Source organism: Palaemon carinicauda, chromosome 40 (genome assembly GCF_036898095.1).
Source record: "Palaemon carinicauda isolate YSFRI2023 chromosome 40, ASM3689809v2, whole genome shotgun sequence".
NCBI classification, from domain to species: Eukaryota; Metazoa; Arthropoda; class Malacostraca; order Decapoda; family Palaemonidae; genus Palaemon; species Palaemon carinicauda.
In genome coordinates, this window is record NC_090764.1 from 33,932,487 (window position 1) to 33,957,486 (window position 25,000).

Consider the following 25,000-nt stretch of genomic DNA (forward strand, 5'->3'; position numbering starts at 1 on the left):
TTTATCAGTAGAACCTCTATGCCCTAAGCAATCTTGTCCAAATCATTCAACTCCTTTGTTTCATAACTTTTAGTCTTTGTCAAGTGACCTTTTTTTTTTGGCCAATAACCTACCTTCATTTAAAGGTTTTAAAGGTTTAAAGGCCGTTCATGAATGGCAAAGGCAAGGGACAGTAACAGTGCCTTAGCAAGCAGGACAATGCCTTAGAGACAGACCATATATTATATGATCAGCGCCCAAGGCCCCTCTTCACCTAAGCAAGGACCAGGGAGGGCCAGGCAATGGCTGCTGATGATAGACCTATAGGCTCCCCCAAACCCCCCAACCCTAGCTCACAAGGATGGTAAGGTTGCAGACACTAAAGGCAATAACGAGTCTGAGCAGGGCTCGAAACCCCGTCTAACAAACACAAGGCAGAGACAATTTATTCCGTGTATGATACTTCTGTGCTCTGGTTGCGAACTCCGTGATATCTGAGTGTTCCAGAAATGAATTGGCTACATATAAACATTTGCATTGCAATAACTTTCTTCGTAACTGTTTCAAGTGCCGGAACTGAGGTAAATTTTGTTTGTTGAAAGAAGAATAGTACATTTGGATGTGCTATTATAAAAATTGTGCAAAAAGAAAAAAATATTTCTAGTGTTCAAACTCAGATGGAACTTTCTCAGAAAAAAATCAAATTTTCATCCTTGGAAAACTTTTTCCTTTGTAAACTACATTCTTCATCACAATTGGGACCACTGAGCTGTAGTCGATATATATGGGTTATCCTTAAAGTCGTCTGTGGATTTGGGATCATTCTGCTCTTAAGCAACGGACAATTAGTTTAAGAGCCACGTTTCAATCGGAGGCCCTGGCACTGAAGTTTAGATTGATACGACACTTGTTACCAAATGCAAATACAGAAGAAGCTGTATTTTGAATAATATGATTATTTGGTGGCACTGAACATATAGGTAAACACCGTTTCATTGTTCCCATGGTCGGAACTGCTTCTTATGCCACCCTGACAATAAACTAGTCGTAAACTGACGTGAAGTGTACGTAAACCCATCGTAACAACGTGGCATGTCGTGACGAGAATTTTGAAATGTTCAAAATTTGGGTCACAACAAAATTTCGCGACCGGGTCGGGACGATACGGGAGGATGCGTGCCATGCCACATCTGTCACGAACTGCCACGAATAGTTCACGAACAGCTCACGTCGAGTTCACGAGTAGTTGACGATATGTTCACGAATATGCGCACGTCGCATGGTCCCGTGTACTTCCCGCATTGATGGCACAAGCAGTTCACGACTAGTTTACGCACTTCACGAACAGTTTGCGCATGGAACGAGCAGTTCACGAACAGTTCACGAGCAATTCACGATTACAGCGTGAGAGTGGCGGTCGCGTCGGTGTGGGGGTATATATAGAGCTTCCTGGATGCTTCTCTGGTTTTGTTAAAGTTTTTACAGTTTAAATAGGAAATATTTACTTTAATGTTGTTACTTTTAGAATATCTTATTTTTCCGTGTTTCCTTTCCTCACCGGGCTATTTCCTTGTTGGAGCCCCTGGGCTTATAGCATCCTGCTTTTCCAACTTTGGTTATAACTTAGCTAATAATAATAATAAAAATAATAATAATAATAATGATAATAATAATAATGATAATAATAATAATAGTAATAACTGATGGAATCTCTCTCTCTGTCTAGGATTCAACCTGGTCGTATTACATCATGAACCACCAGTTCTTTGGATCTGGACCCTCATTTTACGTATTTTTATCCATCCTTTCCACCTGTGATCTAATCTACTATATATGCAGATGATGAGCACAGGAAATTATATATCTTAGGCACCTTTAAGGATCATTTAAAGAGCAACTATTTCCAGTTTGTAGGATCTGGCCCGTTAGTTTCTTTTTCGAATTGGAGTATTTCTCCTGACAAAGAAAAATCTAATTCAATGCACACTTATGTTAGTATTTTTAAATCACATCGCTTGCCCTTATCTTTGAATTAAATCTACCTGCTAAGACCTTTTTTTCTGGCCATGGAGTAATGAAAAAATCTTTATAATATGCTGTTTCTAATATGTCTATTTGTCAGTCGTCATGCCATCTCTCAACCTCTGTTGTTTTTGTATCTGTTCTCTTTATTTTCTCATTATTATCAGCACCTTTTCATCCTCATAATCTCACGTGGTTTACTGGTCATCCTTCTCTCAACTCGAAATTACTGAAATTAGATACCTGCCCTTTAATGGGGTCGTATTTTATGGTTTCTTCGTCGGTCCTGTCTCATCTTACAGCAACAATAGTCACTGATATAGATGTCGTAAGAACTACATAATTGTCTTCAATTCTTCGTTTCATTTGTACTTTTAACTCTTAGTATTTGTTACATATTTGGTTGAGGATTATATATATTTCTTCCCTCTCTTAAATTGATTTTTAAAGGAGCATCGTTCTTTTTTATATTTGAGGAATGGGTTCCAGTAATATTTTTTTTCCTCATCGACACACTTTTTATATTAATTTTTGTAACACCAAAATAGGAATGTCCTATTACTACATTCCTCACAAAATGAATGTCAATCGAATCATTTAATTTCATGCTCCTTTACATATCACGCAAAGTCTGTCAATCTATTTTATACATAGGAGTTTTAAAAAATGGTTGGTGGGCTTAAATTATATATCTAAGTGTAAGTTTCAATACCATTCACTCAAGTATTTTTCTCCAACACGACATATATACAAATAGTTGACCAATAGGTTGTAGTACTTAAAATTTTAGGAAGCAACTTCCTGGAGTTCAAAACAACATATAAAACTACGAAAATACCCATATATATATATATATATATATATATATATATATATATATATATATATATATATATATATATATATATACAGTAAATATATATATAGTATATATATATATATATATATATATATATATATATAGTAAATATATATATAGTATATATATATATATATATATATATATATATATTATATATGTGTGTGTGTGTGTATGTATGTATTATAGTCTCGGAAGGAAAAAGGAAAAGACGTGATTGGATTTAGTACTTTCGTCCATTAGGGACATCAACAGATTCAACAATTTTAGTTTGTTGATGTCCCTAATGGACGGAAGTACTAACTCCAATCAAGTCATTTCCTTTTTCCTTCCATGGCTATTATACATTTTATACTTATCACGTGTCAACTTTAGTGATTTCTACAAACACACACACGCACACACACATATATATACAGTATATATATATATATATATATATATATATATATATATATATATATATATATATGTATATGTTTGTGTATATATATATATATATATATATATATATATATATATATATATATATATATATATATATATATATACTGTATATATATATGTATATATATATATATATATATATATATATATATATATTTATATTTATATATATATAAATATATATATATATATATATATATATATATATATATATATATATATATATATCAGTCAGTTGGTAGGGAAGTTTTGAGACATGAAGTTACAAGGAGAAAACCATGGATATCAAATGATACTTGGGATACTATAAAAAGAAGACATAGACAGAAATTGATTGTTGATATTTTTCGAGGAAGTAATGAAAATTACAAAGTAGAGCATGCTAAGTATTCCAGTGTTGATAGTGAGGTCAAAATTAAAGACTGGAATGACTGGAGAGAATATTTAAACAGGAAAGCATATGAGGCTGACAAAGCTGTGAATTCAGGAAGTGGTTATGTTGCAAGAATTGTTCATTAGATTATTAATAAAAGCTCTACTGGAGGAAAGAAGAAGCATATACCGTTCAAAAAAGAGAAGGATCTCTTATTACAACAATAGATAGAGAAATGCAAAGTTGGATGGAACACTTTAATAAGATCATGAATAGGAGATATGAATGGACTAATTTGATTGATATACCTGAAGCCGAGGAAGACCTTGATGTGCTCATGAATGAATTCGGTGCGTTTGAAGTCGAAGCTATCATTGAAAACCAAAGAGATGCAAAGCCCCTGGATACAATAGAATAACTGCTGAGATGAAGTGACTCCCAGAATACTTACAAGACTATTTTGTAGAATGTGGCATGAAGAGGCAAAACTTAATGAATGGGAGCTAGGAGTGTTGATGAAAATAGCAAAAAAAAAGGAGACCTCACAGAGGTATCACACTTGCGTCAATTGTCATGAAAATATATAGTATGCTCATTCTAAAGAGACTAGAGATAAAGATTGATGGAAAGCTGAGAGATGAACAAGCAGGATTTAGAAAATGTAGAAGTTGTACTGACCAAATTTTTACTTCAAGATATGTGGTACAGAAATGTGTAGCATATAGAAATCCACTTTTGAGGGCAGTTGTGGACTATGAAAAAGCCTTTGATAGTGTGCACCGGTCAATTTTGAGTTCATCTCAAATATGTAAATTTGATTAAGTCTGTTAATGAGCATAGTAAGTGCAAAGTTACTGTTATTGGAGTCCTATCAAATGAATTGCCAGTGAAAAGTGGAGTACGGGGAATGTGTTGTCACCTATGTTGTAATGCATTAAACAGTTAGAGATGGTGGAGAAGGATAGAAATGTATTGGTAACAGGAAATTAGCTGACCTAGAATATACTGATGACACTGTCCTTATTGGACAAACACCACAGGATTTGCAAAGCTTGCTTACCACAATGCATGAAATATGACATGAGGTTAGATTCAAGATAAATGGAAAAAAAAGACAGAGATGATGAGAATGGAATATGCAATGGAAGATGAAATATCATTGGAAAGAGAAAGGATTAATGAGGTGGAATCATATAAATATTTAGGAACTATGATTTCGAATATAGGATCTTTAGGATTTGAGTTTAATGAAAGATTGAAAAAAGCAAATCAGATAATCGCTAGGTTAAGTAAAATTTTGACATCAAATCACCTGAAATTACAGGCTATATATCAGATTCGTGTTACTGTATGGACATGAGTCATGGTATAACAATGAAATAATATCCAACAGATTTTGTAGAAGAATATTGGGAGTTAAATGGCAGGACAGGATTAGAAATGAAACTATATTACTCGAGTGTCATATGTGGATGAGATCATGGTGAGAGGTAGATAGCGATGGTTTGGACATGCTCTTCACACTCCCCTAGAGAGATTAGTCCACAAAACTTTCAATTGGGCTCCACAAGGCACTAGAAAAGCTTAAAGACCCAGAACTACATGGCTGAGGACTCTGAAGCATGAAGTAGGAGATAATGAATGGCGAAATCTAACTGAGGCCCTTTCCGTCAATGGGCGTGGGAGATGATGATGATTATATATATATATATATATATATATATATATATATATATATATATATATATATATATATGTATGTATGTATATATGTATATATATATGTGTTTATATATGTATATATATACATATATATATATATATATATATATATATATATATATATATATATATATATATATATATATATACATGTGTGTGTATGTACAGTATGTGTTGTTCAAGACCATTCAGTTGAAATGGGTACTCGTATTCCCTAGCAAGTTTCTAGGGACATGGCAGCCAATCCCGTACCCTTTTCACTCAAGTAGACGCTTGAACTCATTCAAAAGGATGGCTGGTGTACCGTAAGTGAACCACAGACCCAGAAAAGTGTAGCCTAGAGCTATACTGCTCAGTGTTATATTGTTGATAATTATATCAATATGTTATAGTCTTTCTACTGCTGTTGTCTCTTACATCAGGCTTTCTCGTATTTCAATTGGTAAATAGCTTTGTGAAAAAATGGTACATAACAAGATGGGCTTTTCAACTTGTACCGGCATTATAAGTAATGATAGAAGAAATCATTTTCTCGCCATAATGAGATATATCAAATTCAATTCAGCCAACAAAATATCAAATGGCTGTTATGAAAATATCGATAATATGGACCTCTATATACATGATAACATTCATTTCCCACTAAATTGAACTTTAGATAACACAATAAGTGTAGGGATAGTTTAGAAGATTCATGTTTTACTAAAACTAAAATATTGTTTGATTTGGTAAAATTTGTAACTCTAGTTAGGGAAAACTTGGTATTATTTTCATATTTTTGATTTTTCAGAGTCGTGATCGTGGTGCTCTTGTCAGCTCTGGTGTCGATATTGATAGGTCAAAGCATAGAAAAGGCAGCAGAAGAAATAGTTATTCCGGCGAATCAGTCACTTGTTACTCTTTTGTCGTTGACGTGGCCAAGAAGAGGTAAGTTCGTGAATCAGTTTATTAAACTTTTCCATTAGCTTGATTAGGAAAAGGCAAGTTACTAGTGTAACATGTCTTTGAAAAGGCAAGTTCTTGGATCAAAATTGTCAGAGAAAAAAAAATTTCCAAAGATCTCATTTCTAAAAAGTGTTGAGGTCATGGAATATACAAATCTCGATTCTATTTAAACCCTTGTATGATGAAATAAGCTTTATTTAATAGGACAAGCTCCTCAAAGAAAAGATGATGGTAAATTCTAGATTCTGCAGAAAATACTGTACGCTGATATGCAAGAGGAAGGAAAAATGTTAGAACATCTTTTTTCACTATGCCGCCTATGTAAAATGTATAAGAAGTCAATGCAATATAGACAAGAGGATTCAAAGACCTGAGACCTCACTCCAGCCTACCTGTGACATATGCAGTGTTGATGTTGTCTTTTGTATTTTTTTATGTATAACACAGCTCTGGACAGTAATCATCGTCGGACGCTAGAAAGAAACACGTCTCTAAGATTTACAAACCTATCTTGCCCAACGTTCAACCACATCTTGCCATCACGAGGGGACCTACAGCCCAGAAAAAGTGGAATTAAATTGTTTTACTTTTAAAAATTAGAAGTATCCTATAAGTAAAGAGAAAATATTCAATGCTTATTGATGTGATCCTTTGTGTAATCGAGATAATTGCACTTGAAAATGCATTACAGTCGGATTTAAGAAGACGGGACTTCAAAATTTAAAAATTCATGACAAGCATTTGCCGGGAAGATCGTATCACAAAACAGAAACTAGATGGGACGTGTAGGGGCTCAAAATTAAATGTACATTGCAGAAATTCCGATACTATGAGCATTTGACGAGAAAAAAGAACTTCAATATGAAAAGAAATATTGGGGAACAATTAGAGAAATGTAGTTTAGAAAAGCCCTGACATTGAACAGTGCGAAGGCATAGAGTACCAAGGGCATTGATGAGGACTTGGAAAAGATGGTAATCTAACCATAAACCATAAAGAAGGATCATAATTGATTAATGAATACTTTAAAATACATTGCGTAAAAACAATAAGATGACCTAATCCGAAACTAGGGTGTAAATATTTATGTGTAATTTCTAGTACCACTTCCTTCTATATTAAGGAAACACTTTGAAAAATCGTGCCTATCACTGCGTAATTTTTGCAGAGATTGAAAAATACCTAACAAATCTACAGCAACATAATGTTATCTAAAGGCATCAGAATGAACAGACGTAAAAAGAATTGAAACTGGAATACCGAGGAATGACAGTTACCTTTAAAATTACAACTCTATTTAATCGTATTTATACATTCAGTCGCGTCTGCTGTCCAAAATATAAAAGTCAAAGATTTATCTATCTAACATTTCGTTTAACGTTTATTGATGAAAAAAAAAAAGACAGTGAAACCAGCATGACTTTGCAGCCCACGCACCATGTGTTAGAAGAACTGAAAGGAGTTTGTTTAAGCTGAATACATCCTGGAGTCTCCGTGATAGTCACTCTTGATTAGCCAGTATTGTCAAGAAATAGAAACGTTCCAAATCATAGAAACGTGAATTGAAATGGCGAATATAAGATTAGCAGTTCTGCTGTCAAAGATTAATATGCTTAGCAATACTCGATTTATGTAAAGAATAATAGATACTGGAGACATAGATATTGTCTCAGTACATCAGAGTTACCTTTAAAGATAACAAAAATAAAATCAGTAGTCATCTGAAACAACACCATCTATAATGCCTTCAAATATGTATTATCATATGAAGACCCCCCCCCTCAATCATTTTCTTTTCTAATAATCTCCCTTAAAGACTTTAAAGGCCGCTCATGAATGGCAGAGGCAAGGGACAGTGACATTACCCTAGCAAGCAGGATAATGCCCTAGAAACTGACCATATATACATATGATCAGCGCCCAAGCCCTGTCTCCACACAAGCTAGGACTAGGGAGGGCCTGCCAATGGCAGCTGAGGACTCAGCAGATAGACCTATAGACTCCCCCAAACGCCCCATCCTTAACTCACAAAGATGGTAAGGTTGCAGACACTAAAGGAACTAACGAGTCTGAGCAGGACTCGAATCCCAGTCTGGCGATCACCAGGCAGAGATGTTACCAATCAGGCCACAACAACCCTGAATGACCCTTTAAGAAGGTCAGTGTGCTATGAATAAGACGGCTCTTTTAACCGCTTATCATTCCACCAGAAATTACTGCAAAGCACACTGAAAGCATTTTCCTCAACATCCCTTCAATTGAGACCCTGATTATCTATGTGAGAGATTGAATCTAGTGAAATATCTAGTACTTGGATCAAATGAAATTCCCAGCATTGTTAAAGTTGTCTCGGTTTATTTTTGTTAAGCTTTCATATAGTCTATATATAATCATCAAGATGACAGTTACAAATTGGCATTATTAGTATATAAAATCATTTATTTATTTCTTTATTTACTTTCCTTGTTTGACTATTTTTCCTTGTTGGAGCCCTTGGGCTTATAGCATCTTGCTTTTCCAACTAGAGTTGTAGCTTAGCTAGTAATAATAATAATAATAATAATAATAATAATAATAATAATAATAATAATAATGGGAAGGCTGATAAAAGAAATGCCTTTAAAAATTAATCTGCTGTACAGTTTTTTTACTTAAGCAGTAAATAGGTAATTGTCAATATGATGTATCAACCATTGGTGAACGACATTGGGCTTACAATCTTTCATACATTTGATGAAAACTGGAAGATCAACATCTCGTGTTGAGCAGCCATATTCACTCTAACTGATAAAAAGTTTTACAAATACACAAATGCTAAAACAAATTTCATATATGAATATACTGTGCATATATATATATATATATATATATATATATATATATATATATATATATATATATATATATATATATATATATATACTGTATATATATATAAATATATATATATATACATATATATACATATATGCATATATATACATATATGCATATATATATATATATATATATATATATGTATATATATATATATATATTTATATATATATACTCTATATATATATATATAAATATATATATATATATATATATACATATATATATATATATATATACATATATGCATATATATATATATATATATATATATATATATATATATATATATATATATATATGTGTGTGTGTGTGTGTGTGTGTGTGTATATATATATTTACATATACAAGTCTAACTTAAAGTATATGTATACGGTCTATATATATATATATATATATATATATATATATATATATATATATATATATATATATATATATATATGTGTGTGTGTGTGTGTGTGTGTTTATCTTAATGTATATATATATATATATATATATATATATATATATATATATATATATATATATATATATATACGTGTATGTGTGTGTTTTTCTGTGTTTCTGTGCAATTCACAAATGTTTGTTACAGATGATTCATGGTACTGTCAACGATGGAGGCACGCTATGCTACGCTTAGCAGAAGATCCCAGTCAAAGGGTGTACCCAGACTTCCCTCAAGACCCGGCTGACCCCCATAATCCAAACAGCACTCTGTGGACGAGGTCCGACAACTCGACTTTCCCAAAAAATGATACCTGGAACTGGAACAGACAAGCCACTCAGGGTCTCAATTGGACAAGCAGTGATATTACGTAAGTATTACTTCATCAAGTCTGAACACGGAATTAAAGTCTTTGTGTGTGTGTGTGTGTGTGTGTGTGTGTGTGTGTGTGTGTGTGTGTGTGTGTGTGTGTGTGTGGTCTTACTATCTTTTATTGGCATGTAAAGATAGTTTTTGAATCAATCTTGTTTTAAGTCTAAGAATTTATTTGAGTTTTTTGGGGTGATGTGGGTTACTAGAGTTCCTGGTCTGGCCTTGTAAACTGTTATTAGCATATTCAAAATTAGTTCTGGGGTCATAAACGTAGACCTTTTTATTCCTTTTAAAGGGTCCTGCGTAAAAAGTAGATATTGCAATAATGTTTTTAATAAGTGGTTCTCAGATTAGAATTAATTGACCAGAAACAAATTTCAAAGTTTAAAGAATAAAAGGTGTGGTTTCAGTTTCAATTTCACCTAAAGAGATGTTCATTAGAATGAGAGCCGTGTTAGCAAACCACAGTAGTAACCTACCCAATAAAGAGATTAAACTCACGGCTAGGTCAGAATTTCATTGCCATCTATACAAATGCAAGGCCAGTGCCTTACCACTGTACTGTCATTGAGTAAAATGAGTATACTACATGAAATATTTCTAATATTTTGCTGTATTTCCTAACATATCACTTGAATTGAATTGTTTAATGACTATGATTTTGAAAGGTATCTTAGGAAATGTGAATGTGCAATAGAAAAATGCAGTCAAAGCTCATTATCATTTGCTATAGAATAACAAATGAAGGTGAGTAAATTTCATTTTATTACGACATGGCATCTTGAGGAAGAAATCGAAGGTAACCACAGTTAAGGTTTATAAGCATCAGGTATAATCCTATCAAGTGACAAACAAGAATTTCTAAACAGCCAAGACAGTAATGATGCTCTGTCTGAAAGTCACTGACTATTATCATGAGACAATTTTATGTTAATAAAAGGAGTAGTAAAATTATTAATGGACGTTTCCCGCTGAGTAACTGTATAAAATACAAGAGGATAGTTTAGATATGAGTCTCATTAATCACAAAGCTCTCCTGAACTACGTAGCTTCTATTCATGGTATTAAATCCAAGGTCTATAGAATATATATATATATATATATATATATATATATATATATATATATATATATATATATATATATATATATATATATATATGTATGTATATATTGTATATATGTGTGTATATATATGTGTATGTGATATTTGTGTATATACACACACACATATAATATATATATATATATATATATATATATATATATATATATATATATATATATATATATATATACTGTATATGTATATATATATATATATATATATATATATATTATTTATACATATATAAATATATTTATATATATGTGTGTGTTTGTGTGTTGTTTTTGTTTATATATATACAATATATATGTATATATATATATATATTTATTTATTTATTTATTTATATGTGTATGTTTGTTTGTATATATACTGTATATATATATATATATATATATATATATATATATATATATATATATATATATATATATATATGTATATATATATATATATATATATATATATATACTGTATAAGGTAAATATATTTGTTTATAAATAGAAATATACATATATATATACATATATATATATATATATATATATATATATATATATATATATATATATATAATCATCAACTAGCAGATCAAACCCCTGATGTTTTTTACCATTTAAATCATCTTCCCTTCCAATCTCAGAACCTTGAACCAAAGTGAGAAATTTACAAATACCTACTGTACATCATATAAATATATTCAACCTCTATGACCTCTCTTTTTTTTTCATTGGCCATTTCACTACCCTTATTCTTCTTATTCTTGTCTTAGAGAGTCGTTAGCCGCTGGTACAAAAAAGCAGGAAGAAGTCACGAAGATCGAAGACAATATCGCCAAGAAGAACCTGACTTTAGTGAAAGGTTCTGCTCCGTATAAGCACCAAGTTGGCTTCAGGAAGACGGATCCATTGGCGACTAAGATGGCAAAGCAAGGATACATCATGGATCATGCATCCGCCGAAATGAAAAACAGGTATGATTTATTAAGAGTTATAAAATATAATTCCTGATATCTTATTGAGAATTTTACCTGGAAGAAAAAAAGTATTTCCGTGTTTGTTACTTGTATGTTGTTCATACTTTTTGTTTTATATTTTCATAGATGTAAGATAATATGTTTTAACTATGACTCTTGTCAATATTCTAGTGCATACAAGATAAGTAGATGAAGTGATGACAGAAAAATAGGAAAAAATGTATGTTCACCTCTGAGGAGTGAAAGAAAACCTTGTTAACGAGTAACAACAAATATAATCTGCATGGAATACTGGAAGAGTAAAGATGGTAGGGTGAAAAACCATAATGCAATAATTGCAAAAAAAGGTTTTTTTTACGTATATAACACAATAAGTAAGGTTGTAAGTCACACCGAAGAGCAGGAAAAAAAAAGTTCTGCAATAGAAAATGGGCCAAAATATAAGAGTTGGAGTAACAGAAAAGCTGATTTTGTGTTAACTTAACTTATGGGAGCAATGTATGGTTGATGATACTGGCCAAAATTGCAATTCATTGAACATAATCACCTGTTAAGTGAAGGTGTACTAATAGGCAGCTAAAAATTTGGATATGAAAAGCGTTAGTACAGGAGAACGGTGTTTTTTGTCTGATGGTGAATGCCGTCTTGAAGCACATATTTTGCTAAGAATATTGTCAGTGATAATATTACTATTACCGCACTTATTTTCATGGTAATTGTGCTAGTGATCATGTCCTTATTTTCAGTAAATAGTGTCATCCAACCACAAATGCCAATACTTTCAATGATTCTTACTCTTCCTCTTTCCTACTGTTATCACGACATTAAGGGGTCAGTTGCCTGGTGGCCCCTCCTCAGTACCTTCTATCTAAGCATCCTCTTCCAACAAACCCCTTCTCTCCATATCATCCTTCAATCTTATTCTGCTAAACACTCCTCATTTTCTCTTTATGATTTTTGCTATATGTCCCTTTTTGACGACCACCAGAACGAACATGACCAGAGAGCATGCGACATTCGACATGCAATGGGCAGGTGACCTCTCCGAATCTCTCTATTGCGACAAGACCCTCTTGCGTCCTATGCCAGGACCATGTGACCCTCACGCCCGCTACAGAAGTGTGGATGGCTCCTGCAACAACATAAATAATCCTTTATGGGGAGCTTCCTTTACTTCCTTCAGAAGGGCCATGCCTCCTGATTACGGGGACGGTAAGATTATTACTGTATATCTTGTTGGCTTGAATTTATGTCTAAAAAGCAAAAATAAGAGCAATTATATCATACCGTTATTGTGATATATGTTACTATTTAACTACATAGCACATAAATTAGAATTACATTATACTTGATATTGAAGAAGCGAATCACATCAAGATGTCCATGACCTTAAACAACACCGCTTTGGGTACATGATTTTTCATTTTCTCATCTATCATCATTGGTATCGTTTAATAACACTGTCCAAATTTCTTGCAAAAAAAGATTGTTAGTTTTTTTTATAATATTTCAGTTACTTAACGTTAATTTACACTGAAATATATCCTTCCAAATTCTGCAGCATTTGTTGTATTTAAAGGCGCCGATAGTGAGTCATTCTGATTGCCTGTGCATCTGAATTATGAAGAAGATATTTTGAAAAATATTTTGAAAGAAAATTCTTATTGGTAATTCTCCCCACTACAATTTTCGTTAGTTTCCCAGTTATTAGCTCGGCATGAATTCTATTCAGTGATATATAAATATTCATACTCGTTTTAAACACCGAATGGCTAAAAGTGTCTCAGTTCTTTGCTTTTCATAAATAAGTAATTTCATTAACGTCTAGTGTTCCCATGATATCAAAAGCTTTACCTTATTTCATTTATGAATCTTTTCCTACCATTAGGATGTTGTTTACAATGTCTCTCCTTTTGATTTGGTTAAATAAGGAAACTTTATCGACCTTTTCATCTTCTGCCAATAGAAAAAAATTGAAAATACTTTCCAAGCAGTGACCCTGAAACTCAGAGTATTCAAATCCGATGACTTAAACCACGGCATTCCAAATTTTTAGACAAAACCGCAGTTTATCTCTAGTTACAGTAGTTGCAGACAAGGAATCTCCTAATGTCTGGCTGAGTGTCTGCAGATGATCTCTTGTCTTCAATAGTAATCATAAAAGTTATTTGATACTTCATCCCTCACTAAGTCTCTAGACGTCTCTGCTAGCACGTAGGACATCTCTGTGGCAAATGAATATCTAAAATTTTATAAAGGCTTATAAAGTGAATAATAGCATACATGCAATGATGAGAACAGCGTCATTTATTGTTTAGGTTCAGGATCGTAAAGAAGTTTCAAGACAGAAAAAAATTTATTGATATTCATTCTGCCTCGTTAGAATGGACGAGGAACTTTTTAGAATATATTTTTTTTTTTAACTGATCTGATCATTATAACTTGATTATTTCTCTACAAGATTATTTTATATCAACATGCAAAGTAATATAAGCACGTATTTCTTTACTCGTAATTGCTTAGAATGTCCAAGAGGCACAAACAGTGTAAGGTTTTATTTTTATATACCCCAATTCTGTTCTTCAGCTGGATAAAGAATGTTATTGTTTTACAAAGGTGAATGAAATACTCCGACATCCTCCTCACTTACTGTATTTTATTATATAAGTAACTAGTTAAATAAACCCAGTAATAGGACCCAAAACTTTTGCTATATACGTTTTAGTCAGAGGTATCAGAACCGACAATATCAAAGGAACTTTTCATTTGGAACTCTGTCATTTCTCATGTCAGTTTGATTATTGTCCTTAATTTCCTTAATAGGTGCAATTACATTTCATAATAGTAAAAGTTGACAGAGGAAATTAGAATTAGAGAATTTAAGTAAGCAAATTTGAATAGCTTACAGTATAGTTTTGGTGTTAATCATTAATTACTGGAGCGTAATAATTATTCCTAACTTGTCATGAAATTTTCATGTTCTCATTTAATATCTTTCACGAAATATGTCTACAAACAATTGCAGACAAATAATCAACCAGCATTCTACATTAATAGTTTAACAGTATTGTTAATCCTACTAAGGTTGTTAATCTCATATAATCGATTCATTGATTTAAGATACGTTATAGATCTTCCATTCATTAAAGTTTAGTTCTCGACCGGTGCATTCTCTAAACAGTGCATAGGCTTTTTCCAGCTTCTCATATAACTCTGGTCCCTTGGAAGGTTTCTCCTTAGTCGACAGTCCCGTAAGAATTACGTTGAAGGCGCCGTAGGCACTTGTAAGGGTTTCACCTAAGATGCTACAATCCTTTGTTTTATCACTTCTTTGATGTTCCTTATGTGTCTTCTTCCTGTACTTGGCTGTAGCATTACTATTCAATTTTCAAAAGTAAAGGTAGTTATGGAGATAACCTAATGCCCTTTTTAGCAAAGAGACTGTCGAAAACGGGAAAGAGTAAAAAATGGTACAAAGAAAAAAGTTCATCAGGAATAAGAACAAGAAAATAAGGGAGAGATTTCCAAAGCTTAAAAGTAGATGCAAAGAAACAGGTACTTAACGTGATTTAAAGAGTGCCAAATTCTAAAAAGTAAATTTGAGAAGTGGCCTGGCGGTTTTTCGATCCCAATCAGAGGAAGAAATCTTCCCTTGTGGTCAACGTGATACTGGCCGAAATAATACCTATAGCAGAGAGAGAGAGAGAGAGAGAGAGAGAGAGAGAGAGAGAGAGAGAGAGAGAGAGAGAGAGAGAGAGAGAGAGAGAGAGAGAGTAGGGTGGTGTGAGAGTGCGGTTAATGACCAAACGACTGTCCTTATACTCAGTTTTATCAAAGATAAAGACAAAAGAAGAAGAATCCATATATGAATACATTACTCCAAACTGCTGCGAGTCCAACTTTAAGCTTTGGTAATTGGCGGGAATGGAAAAGCATCTGAACGTTACACCTAATATTTTGGAAACAGATTTTCCAATTAAAACAAGCATGATCTGTCCAAGACACATTACAAGCAGCTTGGATATCCACATTGTTACTGAGAAGAAAGAGAAACATCAATGAAACTCATCAGAAAGTATAAGAATTATTTGGAAGATGAAATATGACTGGAAGAAACTGCTTTATAGAAGCATTGAAAATTAAGTTGTTGGATCCCCTTATTCAGGTAAGATCATAAATGATGATAGGATAACTCACGAATACTTGTGATTAACAGGAGAGAGCTGGAAAGTGAATGAACACTAAATATGAAGGACTGAAATATTTATAACATTTATGAATAGAAAAGAGCTTTTGAGAGAATAGAATCTGGCTAAACATAAATTTATATGAAAAATGAAACATATGTTCCTGTAGCAACTAGACATTTAAAGATATTAGTTAAAAGGTTGCGAAAGAAAAAAGAAGGAAAGGTAAAGCTATAGGGAGCATTTTCAGCTAACAAAGAATTTTTATCATAGGTTAAATGCCTTGGCGATGTCAGTAGTGATGACAAATTATTTTGAAGTGAATGATGACCAAATGTCAGTGATATAGAACAAAGGTCATCAGAAGATCTTGCCTCATAAAAGCTGTTCTGGTGATCCAAAAGAAGAGAGTTGGATTCACGGTGTATACGCGTGTAGTAGTTCCCTGAATTTTCAAGTGCTTTAACAATATGATAAAAGTAAAGCAGTAGAATAGTAGTTAATGGAGAGGCTCACTCGCCCTTCTTAGAAATTGGCTAGATTATTGCATGTTTCCAAGCGGGAGATCAGTAAAGCAAGTTAACAGGAAAAAAGAGAAGTAAACCCCAAGTCACTTTGCTTGCAATTTCCGTGATGAATTAATCAGAAATATAGTGTAAACAAAGGTCACTTAGAACTTCTTAAAGCGTCAAGAACTGTTCCAGATCTTATGATCAGAGAATAGTGTAAAGGTAAAGAGTTGAATAATAAAATCTGAAGAAATTAAAGGACTAAGAGAAAAGTTAGCTTAAGAAATTAAAACTTTCACCGTGTTATGATACCACGGTGGATATTTCATCACCATATATTATTGTTTCCTTTGCCTTGTGGTCAGGGTAGAAGAAATGATCGTGTGAATTTTACTTTAGGCGTAAATTTGATACCAATTAGATATTTGTGGGCTACAATTTTTCTATTAAAAAGATATCTTGTTAGATTTAGAATCTGATTCGTTTAAATACACACGTATATTACAAACACACACATATAGCCTACATACTGTATGTATATATATATATATATATATATATATATATATATATATATATATATATATATATATATATATATATATATATATATATATGTATATATATATATATATATATATATATATATATATATATATATATATATATATATCCCATATGTACAATTGTATATATGTATGCCTGTAATACCTGTATCTATGAACTACGAAGTGTTTACCAAATTGTTCCACTTTTCCCTCCGTGGTTCGACAATTTGATATTCCTAAATATTCCTATGAGATCTATCGTAGTTATATTTATTCCCTGATATAAAATTTCCCTTTTTTTCGTTAACTTAAATATGCTTATTGGTTTCCATCAGGTGTATCATCACTTCGTATAGCTCATGACGGAGCTGCGCTTCCTAGTCCTCGAGAAGTGAGTAGTAAAATTCACGTCAATAAACCTTCAGAGTCTCAGTCCTACACCATTTTACTCATGAGTTGGGGACAGTTTATTGACCATGATATCACAGCTACAGCGTTAGCAAAAGGTGAGCAACATTAATCTTCATTCAAAGTAATAAATGTTAACAGTTTCTTAACCACTTTGAATGGACTAATAAGTTTGTAGACTGTAATAGTTAGCCATAAAATACCGTTTTCTGTTATAAGATATCAAAGAAAATGTAAAAGGGTAGACTAATCTTTCACGGATTAAGCAGGTGAAGAAGATTTGATCATAAAGATGTTTAAAGATGTGATGGTTAAAGTATTGAGGTGTTTTCTTGAGAAATTTTCATAAAAATTATTTTTCATATTGAATAACTTTAAATATATACAATATCACTGGTTAGCAAAACGCTGATGAGAAATATGATTTTTGCAGACGTATCTTCATACGGCTCTTAGGCTACATATATGACATTCACTCATACCAGAAATTGATAGTTTAGGAATGGGAAAATATTTTCTTAAGCCTAAAATATAGCATTAACCAGTAAAAAAAATTAAACTATTCAAAACACATGAGAAAACGCCTGACAAACAAAACATAGCTCTGTTAGTGTCATAATAGAAAGTTGGTGTGGTTTTACGATGGATTTGACTTCACCAAGCTGACTACAATCACCTTTGCAATTTCAATCCTGTTTGCTATGGCGACTACTGACTTTGACGTGATAGAGTTTTAAGGGAATTTAAGTCACTAACAATAAAAAAATGAACATCCACTTTTGATTACTATCATAAATAAGAGCAAATTAAGTTCCACTACAATAGAGAATATTTCCTATACTATAATTAGGATTATTTCTTCCATATGGTCATATCTTTACAACGCCTTTTCTCTCTCCAGGTAGCAACGGCAGTAGCTTCCCTTGCTGCACGCTGGAAGTAATAGACCAGCCAAGCTTACTCCATCCTGAATGCGCTCCTATAAGAATTCCTGACGACGATCCTGACTATTCACCTTTCAACCAAACCTGTATGGAATTCACACGATCGGCTTCCGCGCCTCGGTGCATCTTCGGTAAGTGGAGGGGCACTGCTGTTAGTTTCCAAATTCCTGAGCAAGATGGCGTTATTGGCTTTATCTGAGGTTCAGTCTCCCCATTCTTGCGTAGATAACGTGATTTGAAAATGCACATTCCTCATTGTTATTTTCATAAACTTCCAAGTTCTCGGTATACTTCTATTTATAATTATTTTGGATATTCAATTTTGATTAGCTTGTGAAAGTCTTTCTTTCATTTAAGGTATTTCGTCCTTGCTTTGTTTACATATTGCGTCTCAATATCAGTATACGTATTACAAATTCATTTTCAATTAATAAATCTCAATCTTCTGATATTATACTGAGCGAGAATCTGTTCTGAGTTTTAGTAGCTGAATTGGATTATTGCAAACTCATTATCTATGGTCTGTGCTCATAACTTGAAACATTCAACTGTAAAATTATCACAGTTCATTGCTGTAGATGTGAACTATGGATGGATCGTTTAGGAAGCCCATAAGTCTGCCTGGCGACTTATCAGTGCCCATTGTTTGATTACTCTGATTTTCGGCTAATCTCTGCTTGGCTGAGGGGGTGGCCTAGAGACAGGTCATAAGTGTATATGTCCAGTCTCTAGGACAGTGATAAAGTTAGGCCTTTCCTTTGCCATACATGAATAACCTTTAAACTATAAAACAGGGCTTTAGGTTTAGAGGAATTCCATGAAGTATTACTATGATTTGTATGCCTAATAGGACTTTGATAATGATTAAAACTATGTTGAATAAAACAGATGATAATTTTAAAAGTTGTGAAGGAAAATGAAAATTCATTATTTTCTTCATTTCTATTTTCTGGGAAGTTGATCCCATAAAGTAATGATACTTCTTGAATTAAGTATTGCAAATAAAAATAGACATAGTGAAACAAACATTGTACAATTTTTAGGTATATTCATATTACTTTCATTTATTACGGTGCATCTCTTTGATATTCATCACATTCAAAACTCTTCAAGATATGCTCAAGTTGCATAGTAATATTTATTAATAGATTTGCATACAGTGAAGGTACCGCGAATAAAGTATAACAGAATATGCCCATTATTCTAGGACACACTGAAAGAGAGAGTGGGGGATGAGGAGAGAATTATGAAAACAAGTCATTATTTTGCTTCTACAAACGTCTAAAAATGATGTTCTTACTTTTTCCACTTCAGGACCTCGGGAACAACTCAATCAACAAACCGCCTTCATCGACGGATCAGTGATTTATGGTACAAAAGATGAGGAATTAATGTCTCTCCGAACCCATGTGGATGGTTTATTGTCTACACAGGTAAAGATCACGTCAGTTTTAAATGCAAAGATTCAAAGCGACTTCCCTGACACGTGTAAAAATCTAGTCTTGTTACATACATATGTTAAGTTTACCCTTCTAATACAGGTGCCTGAAAACAAGGTTGAAAATTATATGAATTATATATGAGCCAAGTTTAATTCCCGTATAGATGACGCATGTAAGCATGCAGATCGTTGACATAGTTAAGTACATTATTAGCTGCTGGCAGACTTCGTAACTGGATATAGATAAAGAGCTTTAACTTTAAGATATTTAAATTCTCAATCATATAATGCATACAGTTCTGTAATTGTATCTATACCGAAATATTTATTCATAATGACTCCACCAAAGTAGAGATCTACAGGTACTTAATATAGCTAACAAGCATTGTGCTTGTTATAAATCATGACCGGCGAGTCCTAAGAACCAGCTTCGATTATTGAAGTATTCCTTAGTATTTTATTTATATCGTTTTCATGATATTCAGTTGTGGAGAGATGAATTCCATCATACGCATAACAAAAAAACTTTTAGATTAAGAATTGACCAAGAATTAAGTAAAATACGTGAAACTCATAAATCACGGACATTCCCATTTCTCAATAACTCTAGCAATTATTAGTAACTCCAGTAACAAAATTCATCTTAAATTTTACCACTACCAGAACTGTTTATAAAAGTTAGTGAATCATTTGACTTATCAATTGATTGATTATTAATATTTCCAGGTGACCCTCGACGGAAGGGAACTTTTACCCCCTTCTTTAGATCCAGATGACGGATGCAACACTGAAGGCAATTATAAATACGACCAGTACTGCTTTAAATCAGGTAATGCATCTCATTACATTCTTAGTCTCGCTTTTTCCTCTTAATCACTCATTTTCATTCTATAAAGTCCTAAATCCCACATATTTACCCTAATTAACCCTTTTAAGAATATGTTCCATCAATTTGCAAACTTATGGTGTCTTGAATTTTTCCTAGGCAGGAAATATTGAAAAAAGTTTTCCGGTTCTCTGGAAATAAAGGGATGTAAGCATTAAACGTTTGCACGCTGTAAATAAGAGGCAGTGATTTCTGTGATTGTAATAACTAAAGCTGTAACTGTTCAGATAAGGTTTTGCCGTACACATTCTTTAAGAATATTTTGCCTTTCATATAACTGGATAAAACATTTCACTACATTTTTTTATATTGAGAGGATGGAGGCTAACCCTTTTGAAATGAGCTTATTGTGCGCATAGTTCCATAATTTGTGAAAATGGAATATCAAAATGAAAATTATCTTGTTAAAAGTTTGGGAGAAATTACACTAAAACCATTTTGAAAAAATAATGGGTAGGTCGTCTTTTCCTCTTTACTCCTATATCATGGGTAGTCTTGGGAGTGTTTATGTCCCTAGGCAAAGATCGGCTCTAGGGAAAGGGGGTTTAGAACTACCAATGAGATTGAGAAGGACGATACTCAACGTAGCCAGAGAATTCCAATGAAGAGGCACCTATCAGACATTTCTCGCTGCATTGAGTTTAGTATCAATAAAAAGGATTATTAATCTCGGTTTATTCTAAAGAGCTCTTCAAAGCAGCTTCTTGAAGTTTAGTTGTTTTGGGTCAGTGCAAATTAGGAAAAGATGGGAAACATATTTGTTGTACAATAGCTACTTTTTCTATGTTAGAGTTTCTTTTACAAATGTACAATCTGATTGTTTCATTTTGACTTACAAGAATGTCTTGGTAGTTCAACTTGGATTATACAGTTATTTTTCTCAGGCAAAATATAGTGTATGGAAGAGGACCAACTTGACAGTCTTGATTCTGAAGCAAACTTAATTGATAAGAGAATATTAAAAAAAACATTACGAGCCTTGTCATCATTTATTGCTCGTTTGTTCACTGATTTCGTAAAATTCTTTTTAACTCTCCCGTTTCTGTCTTTCCCTGGTTGTCCAGTTCTCCTTAAAGCGACAAATCATAAAGATAATGTTTGAGAAAAACTTTGTAAATTCTAACTGTTAATTGAATTTCTTCTTCTTAATCTTCTAGGTGATGCCCGTGTAAATGAGCAGATTCTCCTAACTGCCTTCCATACCATTTGGGCGCGCCAACACAATTTACTGGCCACAACACTGAAAGACCTTAATCCAGCCTGGGACGACGAAACACTTTTCCAAGAAACGCGCAAAATTGTCATTGGCCAGATGCAGCATATCACCTATAACGAATATGTTCCCAGTATCCTCGGTAGGTATTTTTGCTTCCCTCTTCTCCTGCAACATAATCGTTTGATAAAAGAATGGGAACCTAAAAAGACAGGTATAATTATACATGGAAGCACAAAGCACTCTTCTAGCGGAAAGCGAAATAGCTTGGCATATAGTCTTAAAACCTGCAAGCTGGTAATTGACTTCCCTCACAATCTAACCAGATATTGTCAGAGTAAGTATAGAGGAAATAATTCTTCGTAAGGGTTTCATGTATTCATATGTGAATTACAGGAAATTACAATTAATTCTTAAGGCAAAAGTTTACCATTACAAGCCTCGTAAAATACATATTAATCACGGTATGTCGAAGGATTTTGTCAAAAGCGTATACCTTCACCGAGTCCCTCTTCAAGACTATTATGTCCTCTCTTATTACCATACATAGCATCTTTGGTTTTGCAGTGTTTTTTTTTTTTTTTTTTTTTTTTTTTTTTTTTTTTTTTTTTTTGTAAAGAAATTCCTTTTTCTTACCTTTGTTATCAGATAAATTTCATTCGCTTATTATGGTACTTACAGTAGATATTGCCAACGATTGATTCATAATCTATTGTATTTTTCTTGTTTAGATTTAATTCGAAATATTTGATGTCATCTCCTTGTGACGAATATAAAGACCCATACATAATGACATTAGAATTCAAATTGATACGGTTGGTTTTTCATAAGCACAGACAATCTATTCACCCTCTCTTCAACTAATACTCTTCTTTTCTTTAAGAATGATTTCCTGTATGTTTTATCTTGTCTTCTACGAAATCAAGTTACCTTTAAACGACCATTGTATGGTAAGCACCAAGGTCTATAGACCTTGGTAAGCATGGAAAACCTTGCCTGTATCGAAATACAACAACAAATTTTTGAAATTAATCAGATATTAAAGTATATTTTCTTTTTCAACTTTTTTTCTCAAATAGCAATATATCCCAAAAGACCTTGTTCCTACGGCCTTCTAGATTGTTTCGCAGAGAAATTTTTTACTAACTCTGGTTAAGGAAACATTGTTGAACGCTGCTTATTTTTAGGCTGGAATTGATAGTAAATCGAGTAAAATTGTCGCAAATATTATTTTAACTTTTAAATATAAGATGGATGAAGAGATTTTTCTTCATAACATTAATTTCTCCGAATTATTTGTCAATTGGGTTCAAGGTTTAATGAAGAACAATCTACTTCACTATCAAGACCTGGTTTTTCTAAATATTTCTTGTTTTCATTTATCCTTGTGTGGTACATTTAGGACAAGTATAATTTTCCTCCCTATCAGATCCAAGATTTATGAAGGGCATTTTGCCCTAGCTTTATGGTCGATATTTTTTCTTTCCACCTCCAAAGGCCAAATTTGGAAAGTGTTTTATTTTATCAGGTCCCAGACTTATAAAAAACTCTTAAAATCACACAAAACAAAGGCCTCAGATTTAAAAATATTCTTTTCTCAAACAGGTCCCAAATTTATGAAAACCATGAAACTAAGCCCATTAGATGGTGATCAGCAAACAGATGATTACGATGAGTCGATGCATCCTTCCATAGCCAATGAATTTGCAGCTGCTGCTTTCAGATTCGGCCATAGCCAAGTTCAGGTAATAATCTTTATGGTTCCCTATAGTGTGAGGCTGTTTATCTTAACGATTGCAAATTTCAACTATTCTTTCTAAGTATAAAGACAGACACGGCTCCTTACTTTTACTAGCTGAAATGAGAATACTCTAATTATATATTATTCATCTTTCTATGTAGAAGGCATAAATGTTGCTAGCCCCATGAATTGATTCTAGTAAGATATATATGAGAGACATTAGACAACTTCTTCATCGAGCTCCCATTAGGCTTTTAAAAAATACAACAAATTATCATTTATCTTGACTTACAGGGTCTTATCCAGGCCGTTGACCGCTCAGGGAAAAACGTCAATTTCTCTCAACTCAAGAAATACTTTTTTAACCCCTTCATCCTCTACAACCCAGGGGAAATGGCCAATTTAGTAAGAGGTGAAGTATCCCAGAGTGCAGCAGCTGTTGATACTTTCTTCAGTAGTCAGGTGAGTTTCTGAAAGTTTCCGATAAATATATGATATTACTCTGTTATTCTGTGTCAGAATCTTGTTATATATTAGATTTTATACTATCTCTCTCTCTCTCTCTCTCTCTCTCTCTCTCTCTCTCTCTCTCTCTCTCTCTCTCTCTCTCTCTACACTGAATAAAAGAAGACATTTTATTCTAACTGGTAGAAATTAATCCATCATGATATATCGTTTAATCAATGGCATTCTAATTTTCCTATTCAGATTACTAGTCATCTGTTTCAAGGTAATGACAAGATAGGTCTCGACCTAGTGTCTCTTAACATTCAAAGAGGAAGAGACCATGGCCTCCCTTCTTACAACAGATGGAGGATGTACTGTGGCTTTAAACCTGCATCCAACTTCTCTGACCTTGCACTAGATATGGATATCGGAGCTCTGGCAGCCCTCATGAAAACTTACAGGTAAAGACTCTATCAATCTTTGATGCATCTCGTCATAGTACCCCTACATAATTTTCACTATGCAATCTTTCTCCTTTTAAGGAGTTG

General features: G+C 33.0%; 1 protein-coding gene across 1 annotated transcript in view; it reads left to right on the plus strand.

The window, feature by feature from the left end:
• Window positions 1-25,000, plus strand: part of LOC137631621 (peroxidase-like) — a 41,002-nt gene that overhangs the window by 11,930 nt on the left and 4,072 nt on the right. The window contains exons 2-13 of the mRNA XM_068363486.1: window positions 6,193-6,329; window positions 9,820-10,042; window positions 11,925-12,125; window positions 13,117-13,340; window positions 17,708-17,878; window positions 18,682-18,855; window positions 20,039-20,157; window positions 20,892-20,994; window positions 22,209-22,406; window positions 23,870-24,009; window positions 24,300-24,467; window positions 24,714-24,913. Coding sequence (XP_068219587.1) covers window positions 6,193-6,329; window positions 9,820-10,042; window positions 11,925-12,125; window positions 13,117-13,340; window positions 17,708-17,878; window positions 18,682-18,855; window positions 20,039-20,157; window positions 20,892-20,994; window positions 22,209-22,406; window positions 23,870-24,009; window positions 24,300-24,467; window positions 24,714-24,913 — 2,058 coding nt within the window. The remainder of the gene's footprint in view (window positions 1-6,192; window positions 6,330-9,819; window positions 10,043-11,924; window positions 12,126-13,116; window positions 13,341-17,707; window positions 17,879-18,681; window positions 18,856-20,038; window positions 20,158-20,891; window positions 20,995-22,208; window positions 22,407-23,869; window positions 24,010-24,299; window positions 24,468-24,713; window positions 24,914-25,000) is intronic.